Source organism: Chiloscyllium punctatum, chromosome 14 (assembly GCF_047496795.1).
Source record: "Chiloscyllium punctatum isolate Juve2018m chromosome 14, sChiPun1.3, whole genome shotgun sequence".
Classification (NCBI taxonomy): domain Eukaryota; kingdom Metazoa; phylum Chordata; class Chondrichthyes; order Orectolobiformes; family Hemiscylliidae; genus Chiloscyllium; species Chiloscyllium punctatum.
This window is the reverse complement of record NC_092752.1, coordinates 45,603,912-45,619,020: the sequence shown is the minus strand read 5'-3', so window position 1 is coordinate 45,619,020 and position 15,109 is coordinate 45,603,912. Positions and strand designations below refer to the sequence as shown.

Sequence of the window (15,109 nt, the reverse complement as noted above, 5' to 3'; positions counted from 1 at the left end):
CTACCACAGATGTCAGGCTTGCTAGCCTATAGTTCCCCAGGTTTGTCTTTGCAGCACTCCTTGAATAAGGGCACAACATTCGCTACCTTCCAGTCATCTAGGACCTCACCCGTGACTAACGATGATGCAAAAATATCAGGCATGGCTTCCTGCAATTTTCTTGGATATATCTGGTAAGACATATCCACCTTCATACATTCTAATACATCCAACCTTCCTCTCCTGTGACATGGACTATCCCAAGATATCACCACTAACTTTCCAAGTCTTCATATCTTTCTCCACCGTAAACACAGAGGAGAAATACTGGATTAGATTAGATTCCCTACAGTTGGAAACAGGCCCTTCGGTCCAACAAGTCCACACTGACCTTCTGAAGAGCAATTCACCCAGACCCAGTCCCCTACTGTATATTAACCCCTGACTAATGCATCTGACACTATGGGCAATTTTAGATTAGATTAGATTACTTACAGTGTGGAAACAGGCCCTTCGGCCCAACAAGTCCACACCACCCCGCCGAAGCGCAACCCACCCCTACCCCTACATTTACCCCTTACCTAACACTACGGGCAATTTAGATTGGCCAATTCACCTGACCTGCACATCTTTGGACTGTGGGAGGAAACCAGAGCACCCGGAGAAAACCCACGCAGACACGGGGAGAACGTGCAAACTCCACACAGACAGTCGCCTGAGGTGGGAATTGAACTCAGGTCTCTGGCACTGTGAGGCAGCAGTGCTAACCACTGTGCCACCGTGCCACCCCAAACACAGAGGAGAAATACTGGATTAGATTAGATTCCCTACAGTTGGAAACAGGCCCTTCGGTCCAACAAGTCCACACTGACCTTCTGAAGAGCAATTCACCCAGACCCAGTCCCCTACTGTATATTAACCCCTGACTAATGCATCTGACACTATGGGCAATTTTAGATTAGATTAGATTACTTACAGTGTGGAAACAGGCCCTTCGGCCCAACAAGTCCACACCACCCCGCCGAAGCGCAACCCACCCCTACCCCTACATTTACCCCTTACCTAACACTACGGGCAATTTAACTTGGCCAATTCACCTGATCTGCACATCTGTGGATTGAGCACTATTCATTGAGCACCTCAACTGTCTCCTGCAGTTCTACACATTCATGCCCACTTTAGTCCTTGAGGGGTCTAATTCTCTCTCTCGTTTTTATTTTGCCTTTAGTATACTTAATATCCTCTTTGAATTCACTCTCATCTTCTAAGCCAAGACTATCGCGTGCCCCCTTTTTGTCCTCCTGATTTCCTTCAGTAAACTCCTGTACCCTTTACATACCTCCAGGAATTCCCTTGATCCTAACTGCCTGTAACTGAGCCATGCCTCCTTGTTTTTCTCTGGCCAAGCCCTCAATATCTCTTGTCATCCAGAGTTCCATATTCCTGCCAACCTTGCCCTTCATGGTCACAGGAACATATACACCTTGAACTCTAGCTATCTCACTTTTAAAGGCCTCCCACGTGCTGGATGTCATTTTTGCCTCGATGGCACGGTGGCACAGTGGTTAGCACTGCTGCTTCATAGTGCCAGAGACCTGGGTTCAAATCCCATCTCAGGCAACTGACTGGAGTTTGCACATTCTCCCCATATCTGCTTGGGTTTCTTCTTGGTGCTCTGGTTTCCTCCCACAGTCCAAAAATGTGGAGGTTAAGTGAATTGGCTATGCTAAGTTGCCCATAGTATTAGGTGAAGGGGTAAATGTAGAGGAATGGGTCTGGGTGGGTTGCTGTTCGGAGGGTCGGTATGGACATGTTGGGCCGAAGGGTCTGTTTCCACACTGTAAGTAATCTAATCTATTCTGATCGACCCCTGCAACTTTGCCTCTAAATCCATCAAAATTCGCTTTGCCCCAATTTAGAACTTAAACCTGTGGACCAATTTTGTCCCTCTCCATAACTATTTCAAAATTAATAAAACTATGGTCACTGGTTCCAAACTGCTCCCCCACTGTCGCTTCATTCACCTGTCCTGCCCTGTTTCCTCAACGTTTCTAATTTGCTAACCAACCTACTATGTAGCACCATATCAAATGCGTACTGAAAATCCACATATACAACATGCATCACAGTATCTTCATCTATGCTTGTCACCTAGTCAAATAACTTAATTAAATTTGTCAGACATAATTTGCCTTTGACAAAGCCATATTAGTCTGTCATTAACTGTTTAGTATTAATTTATTGTTTTCTAAATGATATTTATCCTGTATTATAGCCTACACAACTGAGAGGGGAAAAATATAAAAAGGACCTGAGGGGTAACTTTTCAAACAGGGTCTGGTATGTGTATAGAATAAGGTGCTCGAGGAAGTCGTGGAGGTGGGTATAATTGCAACATTTAAAAGGCGTCTGGATGGATATATGAATAGGAAGACTTTAGAAGGATATTGCCCAAATGCTAGCAAATGGGACCAGGTCAGGTTGGGATAACTGTTTGGCGCAGCTGAGTTGGACCGAAGGATCGGTTTCCATGTTGTATGACTCTTAAGATGTCAAGCTGACAGGTCTGTAGTTTTCTTGGTTATTCTTTGTCCCTTTCTTCAAATACTGTGTCACATTTACAATCTTCCAGTCCTGTGTTCAGAGAGGCCTGAAAAATTCCTGTCAATGGCTCCATGGTTTGTTCCTTTAACTCTCTCGGCAATTGAGGATGCAAATCTATCTGACCTGCTGACTTCTCATATCGTTGCTTCAGTGTGTAGCTTTCTGGGCCCCACTTTCCTTTTAGCTATTAACATATGTGAAGAACTTGTTGCTACTTGTTTTAGTTCAGTCTCATGATTCTTCTTAATCTCCCTGTATTTTAGCTTTAGCTTCTTTTTGCATTTGAGGTACTCTTCCTGATTTCTATTGCTGTTGTTGGTTCAGCATGTATCAAATGCCTCCCTTTTTTTTTCTTTATTTTCTCATCAATATCCTTAGTCATCCAGGGTACTCTAACTTTAGTTACTCATATTCATTTGTCAAGGATATGTACTTAGCTATAGCTATTCATCTCCCTTTTGAAATTCTCCCATTTTCAGCAACTATTTTATCGAACAAAATGTGCGTCCAATCAATGTGCTCCAGTTCAACTTTAGACCCCTAACATCTGCCCAGACTGGGATTTTAATCACTGACTGAGTTTTACATTTAAACAAACTTATTTTTTTTAACTTTATTATGTTGTGATTGATATTTGCCAAATGCTCCCCTCCTTCGCCTCATTTCCTGGGACCAGATCTTGAGCAAATGCCTCACTGGTAGGACTGGAAATGTACTGTTCTAGTAGTATTACAAGCAAATATGTACAGATATGTTTATTTATAGGAACTTTTGTTTTAAAGATACAGATTAAAATTTACTCTATTCATACAGTGAAAAAGTAAAATTTAAGATTTATTCGCCATGGATGTATAATGTTCATTTTCCAAATGGTATTGTTTTATTAGGGGGGCTCCACGGAGGTGATGGCTCACCATGTTGCAAAATTCTCCTGATTTTCCTTTGCTTCTTATCATGCCTTTGCTGCTTTTCCTTTTGTTCCTGTTTGCAATAAACAATGTCACATTGATAAATTAGTAATTGTTACACTGTATTAAGATAGCAAGTACATAAATTGTGTAATTGTGAACACATTCTACCTATGAATTGAAAATTAGTTGGATATGAAAGGTTAATATTTAAGGGGCTGACTCAGTTCTTCTTGCTGGTATAAATTTAATGCAAGGAGGTTTTGGTTACATGCAAATCTAAGCAGTTCAATGCCCATTTTAGAGCTTTATCAGTACGTACTTTAGGAATTTGGTGAGTGGGGGAAGAATTTGGCACAATAAGGCATGAGATGTTAAGTTCTTTTACCACACAAGGATCTCTCTGAGTGAGGCAGCAAGAGAAGCAACAATGTGTAAAGCTGAAGCCAGGAGCATTGTTTAAGTTGAAAGGTAGCAGATTACTTGGTGAGTTTTAAGAGTTTTCTTCTCTAAATCTGAGCAATCATTTTAATCATAACCAGGAATGTGTAAATGTAGGATTGATTAGTTAAAGCACGTTTTATAGATGCAAAGAAACATTGAAGACTTTAATTCATTAAATAAATAAAATAAGGTTAATCCAAGAAATAACAGAGCAGCGTATTTGAAATGCAGCATGTGGGAGTTTGCAGAGAGTGAGATTGTAAAGTGCCTTTCGGTGATGTCTCCATTTCAAATCACAAACTCAGATTAATTGAAGTTGAGCGTGACTTGGAAATACTCCAATACACAAGGGAATGGGAATGATTTCCAGCTTTATCCAAATAATAGTCAAACTTTAGGGGAAATCATAGATTAGGGAAAGGGAATTTATAATTGATTGAGAGCTGGCTGGTGGGTATTAAGGAGAGGTTGAGAAGGAAGTTTAGAAGACCCTGGTCCTGTTCAAAAGAAATGATTTACTTCTGATCTCCAGTGATAAAGAGTGAGACTGCAGTGAGGTCAGCTAAATTGCAGAACAAAGCACCAGGGCTCAGAAGACAGTTTAGGAGGGGAAAAACCTTATAAGAAATATAGTAGTTATGTGAGGTTCCTCAGCGAACATAGAACATAGAACATAGAAGAATACAGCGCAGTACAGGCCCTTCGGCCCTCGATGTTGCGCCGATCAAAGCCCACCTAACCTACACTAACCCACTATCCTCCATATACCTATCCAATGCCCGCTTAAATACCCATAAAGAGGGAGAGTCCACTACTGCTACTGGCAGGGCATTCCATGAACTTACGACTCGCTGAGTGAAGAACCTACCCCTAACATCAGTCCTATATCTACCCCCCCTTAATTTAAAGCTATGCCCCCTTGTAATAGCTGACTCCATACGTGGAAAAAGGTTCTCACTGTCAACCCTATCTAACCCCCTAATCATCTTGTACACCTCTATCAAATCACCCCTAAACCTTCTTTTCTCCAAAGAAAACAACCCCAAGTGCCTCAGCCTTTCCTCATAGGATCTTCCTACCATACCAGGCAACATCCTGGTAAACTTCCTCTGCACCCGTTCCAGTGCCTCCACATCCTTCCTATAGTATGGCGACCAAAACTGCACACAATATTCCAGATGCGGCCGCACCAGAGTCTTATACAACTGCAGCATGACCTCAGGACTCCGGAACTCAATTCCTCTACCAATAAAAGCCAGTACGCCATATGCCTTCTTCACTGCACTATTTACCTGGGTGGCAACTTTCAGAGATCTGTGTACATGGACACCAAGATCCCTCTGCTCTTCCACACTACCAAGTATCCGACCATTAGCCCAGTACCCCATCTTTTTGTTACTCTTACCAAAGTGAATCGCCTCACACTTAGCTACATTGAACTCCATTTGCCACCTTTCTGCCCAGCTCTGCAGCTTCTCTATATCCCGCTGTAACCTGCCATATCCTTCCTCACTGTCTACAACTCCTCCGACTTTCGTATCATCCGCAAACTTGCTCACCCAACCTTCTAACCCTTCCTCCAGGTCATTTATAAAAATGACAAACAGCAATGGTCCCAAAACAGATCCTTGCGGAACACCGCTAGTGACGGCACTCCAAGATGAACCTTTGCCATCAACTACTACCCTCTGTCTTCTTCCAGAGAGCCAATTCCTAATCCAAACCTCCAACTCACCCTCAATGCCATATCTCTGTATTTTCTGCAGTAGCCTACCATGGGGGACCTTATCAAACGCCTTACTAAAATCCATATATACCACATCTACCGCTTTCCCCTCATCTACCTCCTTCGTCACCTTCTCAAAGAATTCAATAAGGTTTGTGAGGCACGACCTGCCCTTCACAAAACCATGCTGACTATCCTTGATCACATCATTCTTATCCAGATGTGCATAAATCCTATCCCTTACAATTCTCTCTAAGACTTTGCCCACAACAGAAGTGAGACTCACTGGCCCATAGTTACTAGGATTATCCCTACTCCCCTTCTTGAACAAGGGAACCACGTTTGCTAGCCTCCAGTCCTCTGGCACTACTCCTGTCGACAAAGAGGACACAAAAATCAAGGCCAATGGCTCTGCAATCTCCTCCCTTGCTTCCCAGAGAATCCTAGGATAAATGCCATCAGGCCCAGGGGACTTATCTATTTTCACCCTTGCCAGAATTTCCAACACCTCTTCTCTACATATCTCAAAGCCATCCATTCTACTTATTCGTGCCTCAGTATTCATATCGACAACAATGTCCTGTTCCTGAGTGAATACTGACGAAAAGTATTCATTCAGCGCCTCCCCAATCTCTTCAGCCTCCACACGCAACTTCCCATTACTATCCTTGATTGGACCTATTCCTTCCCTAGTCATTCTTTTATTCCTAACATACCTATAGAAAGCCTTAGGGTTTTCCCTAATCCTACCAACTAAGGACCTTTCATGTCCCCTCCTTGCTGCTCTTAGCTCTCTCTTGAGGTCCTTCCGGGCTACCTTATAACTCTCAATCGCCCCTATTGAACCTTCACGCCTCATCTTTACAAAGGCCGCCCTCTTCCATTTAACAAGGGATTCCAACTCCTTATTAAACCACGGCTCCCTCACACGACCCTTTCCTCCCTGCCTGATAGGTACGTACTTATCAAGGACACTCAATAGTTGCTCCTTGAACAAGTTCCACATATCAATTACGCTCTTGCCTTGGAATCTACTTTTCCAATCCACACATCCTAAGTCATGCCTCAACGCATCATAATTTCCCTGCCCCTAGCTATAACTCTTGCCCTGTAGTACACACTTATCCCTCTCCATCACTAGAGTAAAAATCACCGAATTGTGGTCACTGTCACCAAAGTGCTCACCTACCTCTAGTTCTAATACCTGGCCTGGTTCGTTACCCAGAACCAAATCCAGTATGGCCTCACCTCTTGTTGGCTTATCTACATATTGTGTCAGGAAACTCTCCTGCACACATTGCACAAACACTGACCCATCTAACGAACTTGAGCTATAGCTTTCCCAATCAATATCAGGAAAGTTAAAGTCTCCCATAACAATCACCCTATTACTGTCACTCTTCTCCTGAATCATCTTCGCAATCCTTTCTTCAACGATTCTAGGACTATTAGGAGGCCTGTAAAAGACTCCTAACAGGGTGACCTCACCTCTCCTATTCCTAACCTCAACCCAAACTACCTCAGATGGCAAATCTTCGTCCATATTCCTTTCCACCGCTGTAATACTAACTCTCTACACTGAAGCCGGTTCAAAATCCTAGCACTCTTCTTAACAACATTGTATATGTTATCATATGGACCACAGCAGCTTAAGGTGGTGGCTAGCTGTCACCTTCTCATTGGCAATTAGGGATAGACAATAAGACTCACCAGTGATGCCCATATCTCAAGAAGATATAAACAAAAGCATCATAAAGTGAAAGCAGTTATCAACTCCAAAAGTTATGTAGTTAAAGTAACTGTAATCATTGTAATAGATGTCTCCATAATACTGGACAAAAAATAACATTTTAGGCTGATGAAAAGAACATTTCGAGAACTTTCCCCAATAGAGGGGAGAAAGACAAATAAAGAGCTTCCAATCACAAAAACGGAAGGAAGGAAAATTAAGCTATCAAAATATAAAAGGGTAAAAGTATGGGACTATAGAAGATTTCAGATATGAGACTATGACATAATTGTTGTGGTTCTGTTCGCCGAGCTGGAAATTTGTGTTGCAGACGTTTCGTCCCCTGTCTAGGTAACATCCTCAGTGCTTGGGAGCCTCATGTGAAGCGCTTCTGTGATGTTTCCTCCGGCATTTCTAGTGGTTTGAATCTGCCGCTTCCGGTTGTCAGTTCCAGCTGTCCGTTGCAGTGGTCGGTATAGTGGTTGGTACACACAAAAGAAGTTGCATCAAGACACTATTCAAAAGGGCCACAACACACTGCAGTACACCAGAACTGCAAAAAGAGGAAGAACACCTATACAATGTATTCACCAAAAACAGATACCCGCGCAATTTCATCAACAGATGCCTAAGGGAAAGACAATGGAACGAGGACATGCCGCAACTGAAAGGACTAGCCACACTACCATACATCAAGAGCATTTCCGAACTGACAGCCAGACTATTGCGACCACTAGGACTCATAACAGCACACAAAACAACAGCCACTCTCAGACAACAACTCACTAGAACGAAGGACCCGATACCCAGCATGAGCAAAACCACTGTAGTGTACAACATCCCATGCAAGGACTGCACAAAACACTACATAGGACAAACAGGAAGACAGCTAATGATCTGCATCCATGAACACCAACTAGCCACGAAACGACATGACCAGCTATCCTTAGTAGCCACACACGCAGATGACAAGCAATATGAGTTCGACTGGGACAACACTATTATTATGGGACAAGCCAAACAGAGAACAGCCAGAGAATTCCTAGAGGCATGGCATTCATCCACAGATTCAATCAATAAGCACATTGAGCTGGACCCAATATACCGACCACTGCAACAGACAGCTGGAACTGACAACCAGAAGCGGCACATTCAAACCACTACAAATGCCGGAGGAAACATCACGGAAGTGCTTCACATGAGGCTCCCAAGCACTGAGGATATCACCTAGACAAGGGAAAAAACATCTGCAACACAAATTCCCAAGTTGGTGAATAGAATCACAACAACGAGCACCCAAGCTACAAATCTTCTCACAAACTTTGAACTATGACATAATTCTGGAATAATTTGCAAAACTCTATGACAGGCTTATTTCTTGAAGCATTCTGAAGTCAGTATCCATAGCTAGCAAAAAGATAAGTTGAAACAGAGTGTGAACTTCATGGAACTATATAATCAAAAACATTCTAAGAATCATCACGATATTGAGCACAAAGCAAATTTAGGCCAGAGATATTGAAAGAATATTATGGGTTTATTGAATAAAAAGGTACAAAAAAATGCAAGGTCTGTGATAAGAACTTTAAGAAAGACAGCAACAGAACATTGAACTGCACAGCACAAGAACAGGCATTTCGGCCCACCTTGTCTGTGCCAACCACGATGTCATTCTAAACTAATCCCATTTGCCTGCACGTGGTCCATATCACTCAATTCTTCTCCATTGTGTCTTAAATGTTGCTATCGTTTCTGCTTCTACCACCTCTCTTACCAGTGTGTTCCAGGCACCTAACATTCTCAAGTCCAAAGAAGATGTATATGTATGCTTTATAGATTATACTGAGGCAGTTGACAGAGAGAGGCAGACAAGACATTGAAAATGTCATACAACATGAATAGATAGAAAATAAGAACCATTCCCATAAATTCAGTCAATAGAGTACTTAACTAGGGAACCAAGTTGATTGGATTTATTGTCCCGCTGTTCCTGAACGTGTCGGTGTGTTCAAGCTTCTGTGTCATTTGCCTAACAGAAGGTTTTGGAGTGCATTACCAGGGTGGGATGAGTCTTTAATGATGCTGACAGCCTTTTCACAGCAATGAGACGTGTAAATTGCCTCAATGGATGGAAGGTTACCTTCGGTGATGGTCTAGTTGGTGAGGGTCCTTATGGACAGACCAAATTTCCCAAGCCACCTGAGGAAGGAGTGTTGTTGTGCCGCCTTGACTGTCACATCTACGTGGGAGGCTCAACCTTTACAGATATACAATAGAAAGCATACTGTTGGTTGTTGGTTATAGTCACTCCTAGGGATCTAATGCTCTCAACCTTCGCTCCATTGATTTAGAGGGTGGCTTGTTCTCCTACTTTCTTTCTGAAGTCAATGATCCATTCTTAGTTTTGCCGACCTTAAGAGAGGGGTTGTTATCATTGTACCATGTCACCAAACCCTCTATCTCCTTTCTGTATTCTGACTTATCATTGTTTAATATCCATCCTACCACAGCAGTGTTGTCAGCAAACAAGTTAAAGGAATAAGGATGCAGACAAATTAGGAATTTGAGAATAAAACACAACAATAAACATAGAGTTTTTCACCTCCCCAGATATTAACTACTGATATAGGTAAAGGGGATATTGGAATGCAATTCTGATGATGTGCATGGATTTCCTTTCTCACTGAATATCGATAGTGAAGATTGTTTATTGGGCCTCATATTTAGGGAAAGACTCAGATCAGACAAGGAAAACTAGAGTTGGGGGAGAATGAAGCATCAGACCATCATATATGACAAAACATTGAACATTACATGATGTTGTGCCGAACTGCAGAAGCAATCTGAAACCCTTCTAACCTACACTATTCCACTGTCATCCATATATTTATCCAATGACCATTTAAATGTCCTTAAGGTTGGCTGGTCTACTACTGTTGCAGGCAGGGCATTCCATGCCCTTACTACTTTGAGTAAAGAAATTACCTCTGACATCTGTCCTATATCTATCACCCCTCAATTAAAGCTATGCCCCCTCATGCTAGCCATCATCATCCAATGAAAAAGACTCTCACTGTCCACTCTATCTAATCCTCTGATCATTTTGTATGTCTCCATTAAGTCACCTCTCAACCTTCTTCTCTCTAATGAAAACAGCCTGAAGTACCTCATAAAACCTTCCCTCTATACCAGGCAATATCCTAGTAAATTGCCTCTGAACTCTTTCCAAAGCCTCCACATCTTCCGGTAGCACAGCGACCAGAATTGTACACAATGCTCCAAGTGCAGCTGCACCAGAGTCTTGTACAGCTGCAGTATGACCTCATGGCTCTGAAACACATTCACTCTACCAATAACAGCTAGCACCCCATACGCCGCCTTAACAATCCTATCAATCTGGGTGGCAACTTTCAGGGACCTATGTACATGGACACTGCTCATCCACACTGCCAAGCATCTTACCATTAGCTCACTAATCCATATTCCTGTTACCCCATCCAAAGTGAATCACTTCACACTTTTCTACATTAAACTCCATTTGCCACTGCTCAGCCTAGCTCTGCAGCTTGTCTATGTCCCTCTATAACCTGCAATATCCTTTGGCACTATCCATAACTCCACTGACCTTAGTGTCATCCACAAATTTACTAGCCCATCCTTCTATGCCTTCATCCAGGACATTTAAAAAAATGACAAACAGCAGTGGGTCAAAACAGATCCTTGTGGTACACAGCTAGTAACTGAACTGTAGGATGATCATTTCTTATCAATCATGACCCTCTGATTTATTTTAACTAGTCAATTTCTGATCCAAACTCTGAAATCACCCTCCGTATTTTCTGCAATGGCCTACCATTGGGTACCTTATCAAACACCTTACTGAAATCCATATACACCACATCAACCACTTTACCCTCATTCATCTGTTTGGTCACCTTCTCAAAGAACTTAATAAGGTGTTGTGAGACACGACCTACCTTTCACAAAACTGTGTTGACTATCCCTAATCAACTTGTTCCTTTTCAGATGATTATAAATCCTATCTCTTATAATCCTTCCAACACTCGGCCCGCAACCGAAATAAGGCTCACTGGTGTATAATTACCAGGATTGTCCCTACTCCCCTTCTTGAACAAGGGGACAACATTTATTATCCTCCAGTCTTCTGGCACTATTCCTTTAGACAATGATGACATATAGATGAAAGCCAATGGTTCTGCAATCTCCTTCCTAGATTCCCAGAAAATCTTAAAATAAATCCCATTCGGCCGAGGGACTTGTATATTTTCACACTTTCCAGAATTGCTAACATCTCCTTATGAACCTCAATCCCATCTAGTCTAATAGCTTGTATCTCAATCTTCTCCTCAATAACTTTGTCATTTTCCAGTGTATATACCGACAAAAAAAATTTCATTTAGCGCCTCTCCTATCTGCTCAGACTCCACACACAACTTCCCATTACTGCCCTCAACTGTCCCTAATCTTCCTCTAATCATTCTTTTATTCCTGACATACCTATAGAAAGCATTAGAGTTTTCCTGGCTCTTACCTGCCAAAGACTTCTCATGTCCTCTCCTGCCTCTCCTTCGCCCTCTCTTTAGGTCCTTCCTGGCTAACTTGTAACTCTCAAGCGGCTGGACTGAGCGCTCATGTCTCATCTTTACATAAGCCCTCTTCTTCTACTTGACAAGAGATTCAACTTCTTTAGTAAATCACGGTTCGCTCGCTCGACCACTTCCTCCCTGCCTGACAGGTACATATTTATGAAGGACACGCAATAGCTGTTCCTTGAACAAGCTTCACATTTCAATTGTGCCCATCCCCTGCAGTTTCCTTCCCCAACCTATGCATCTTAAGTTTTGCCCGATCGCATCATAATTGCCTTTCCTCCAGCTATAACTCTTGCCCTGCAGTATATATCTATCCCTTTCCATCGCTAAACTAAACTGAATTGTGATCACTATCACCAAAGTGCTCACGTACCTCCAAATTAACACCTGGCCAGGTTCATTACCCAGTACTAAATCCATTGTGGCCTCGCCCCTTGTTGGTCTACCTACATGCTCTGTCAGGAAACCCTCCTGCACACATTGGACAAAAACTGACCTATCTAAAGTACTCGAACTATAGCATTTCTAGTCAATATTTAGAAAGTTAAAGTCCCCCCATAACAACTATCCTGTTACTTTCGCTCCTGTCCAGAATCATCCATGCAATCCTTTTCTCTACATCTCTGGAACTTTTTGGAGGTCTATAGAAAACTCCCAACAGGGTGACCTCCTTTCCTGTTTCTAACTTCAGCCCATACTACCTCAGTCCTGCAACATCCTTTTTGCAACCATAATACTATCCTTGACTAACAATGCCACACCTTCCCCCCCTCTTTTTTCATCTTCTGTTCTTACTGAAACATCTAAATCCTGGAAGCTGCAACAACCATTTCGGTCCCTGCTTGATTCATGTCTCCGAAATGGCCACAACATCGAAGTCCCAGGTACCAACCCTTGCTGCTAGTTCACCCACCTTATTCCGGATGTTCCTGGCATTGAAGTAGGCACACTTCAAACCAGTTTCCTGCCTGCTGGACCTTGAAACCTCATTTCTGACCTCACTGCTCTCAACCTCCTGTACACTGGGGCTACAATTCACGTTCCCATCCCCCTGCTGAATTAGTTTAAACCCTCCCGAACAGCATTAGCAAACCTTCTTTCCCCCTCCCCTGCCACCCGCCAAGATATTGGTACCCCTCTGGTTCAGGTGGAGACCATCCTGTTTGTAGAGGTCCCACCTACCCCAGAATGAGCCCCAATTATCCAGATATCCCAATTCCTCCCTCCTGCACCATCCCTCAAGCCACGTGTTTAACTCTTCTCTCTTCCTATTCCTTGCCTTGCTAGCACGTGGCATGGGTAACAAACCAGAGATAACAACTCTGTTTGTTCTAGCTCCAAGCTTTCATTCTAGCTCTCTGAATTTCTGTCTTAAATCCCCATCCTTTTTCCTACCTATGCCTTTGTGGACTATGACTTGGGCTGCTCCCCCTCCCCCTTCCCCCTTCAGGATCCTGAAAACATGATCCAAGTCATCACGCACCCTGACACCTGGGAGGCAACACACCACCGTGCGTCTCTCTCGTTCCCACAGGATCTCCTATCTGTCCCCTTAACTATGGAGTTCCCGATGACTTAATGCTCTGCTCCTCTTCTCCCTTCCCTTCTGAGCAACAGGGACAGACTATGTACTAGAGACCTGTACCTCATGGCTTACCCCTAGTAAGTCCCCCCTGCAACAGTATCCAAAACATATACTTGTTAATGAGGGGAACAGCCACCGGGGATCCCTGCATTGTCTGCCGGTTCCCTTTCCATCCCCTGACTGTAACCCTTTTTCCTGTACCGAAGGTGTGACTACCTCCATGTAAATCCTCTCAATTTAGTCCCTCAACCTGCTGAATGAAGTTCATCCAGCTCCAGTTGCATAACACAGTTCGTTGCACATCTGCAGCTGAAGTCAGCACATACACTAGTAGTGACCCTTAGGTCCCACATTCTATAGAAGGAGCATTCAACTGCCCTAACCTCCATTCCTACTGTTTTGAATTCCCAAAGAGACTATTGGAAAAAAAACTAGCAACTTTACCAATCCGGCACACAGAAACGTTTTTTTGGTTAGAGGAGGCGGACGGGAGTGGGACACTAACTAAGTAGCGTTTCAGGTAATGCAACCACTCAAATGTATGACTTCACTTACTCAGCAATCCCATGTCCACTCTTATTCAGCAGCGCCCTGCCTATTCACGAGGCAAGTTTTTAAAGTCTTCACTTACCTTCCCGGCAGTCCCCTGGTTGTCAATCCTGGTGTTCCTGCTGTTAAAAAAACAAATGATAGGAACATAGGAAATTGAAGATAAGGCTGAGGCATTCACAACAATGCTCAGCCAGAAGTCCAGAGTGACTGGTACAGGCCCAGATGGATCAAAGGCCTCAGCACCACTGATACCATTTTCAGCCCAGTCAATTCACTTCATGTGTTATCAAGAAATGGCTGCATATACTGAAACAGCAGTGGGGCCTTACAACATTTCACAAAAGAACTGAAGACGTACATTCCAGAACTTCTGACGAACCTGATGAACCTATCCCAATAGTCACTGCATCAGAGGTCGGATCAGTTTTCCTTCGTGTGAATCCAAAGATAGTGATGGGACCAGATGGAGTACCAGGCCATGCATTCGGAGCATGTGCAGATCAACTGGCAGAGGTCTTCTTGGACATCTTCAACCTCTCCCTGCAGCAGGCAACTGTCCCTGCCTGTTCAATAGGGCCATCATCCCTGTGCCTAAGAAGGCTCGTGCAGCATGTCTCAATGACTACCGCTCATTGGCCCTAACTTTGATAGTCATGAAGTGCTTTGAAAGGCTGGTCATGGCATTAATCAACTCCAGCCTCCTCATTACTCTTGACCCACTCCAATTTGCCTATCGGACCAACAGATCCACGTCAGATGCTATATCACAGACCCTTCGCTCCTCCCTAGAACATCTTGACACAAAAACAGCTATATAAGAATCCTACTCATTGACTACAGTTCAGCCTTCAACACTATTATCCCCTCGAGACTGATTACTTAACTTTGTGATCTTTGCAACTGGATCCTCAGTTTCCTGACCCACAGGCCACAATCAGAGAAGACTGGGGACAATATTTCATTGTCACA

General features: G+C 43.2%; 1 protein-coding gene across 6 annotated transcripts in view; it reads right to left on the bottom strand.

Annotated features, from left to right (window-relative positions):
* Positions 1–722: 722 nt before the first annotated feature.
* Positions 723–15,109, bottom strand: part of LOC140485769 (uncharacterized) — a 179,239-nt gene continuing 164,852 nt past the window's right edge. For 3 of the 6 annotated variants that reach the window (XM_072584290.1, XM_072584287.1, XM_072584289.1), the window contains one exon: positions 723–3,564. In XM_072584290.1, coding sequence (XP_072440391.1) covers positions 3,442–3,564 — 123 coding nt within the window. In that variant the 3' untranslated portion in view covers positions 723–3,441. Of the gene's footprint in view, positions 3,565–9,530; positions 9,648–14,219; positions 14,260–15,109 lie in introns of all 6 variants that reach the window. The other 3 variants (XR_011962430.1, XM_072584291.1, XR_011962431.1) reach the window with 3 other exon arrangements.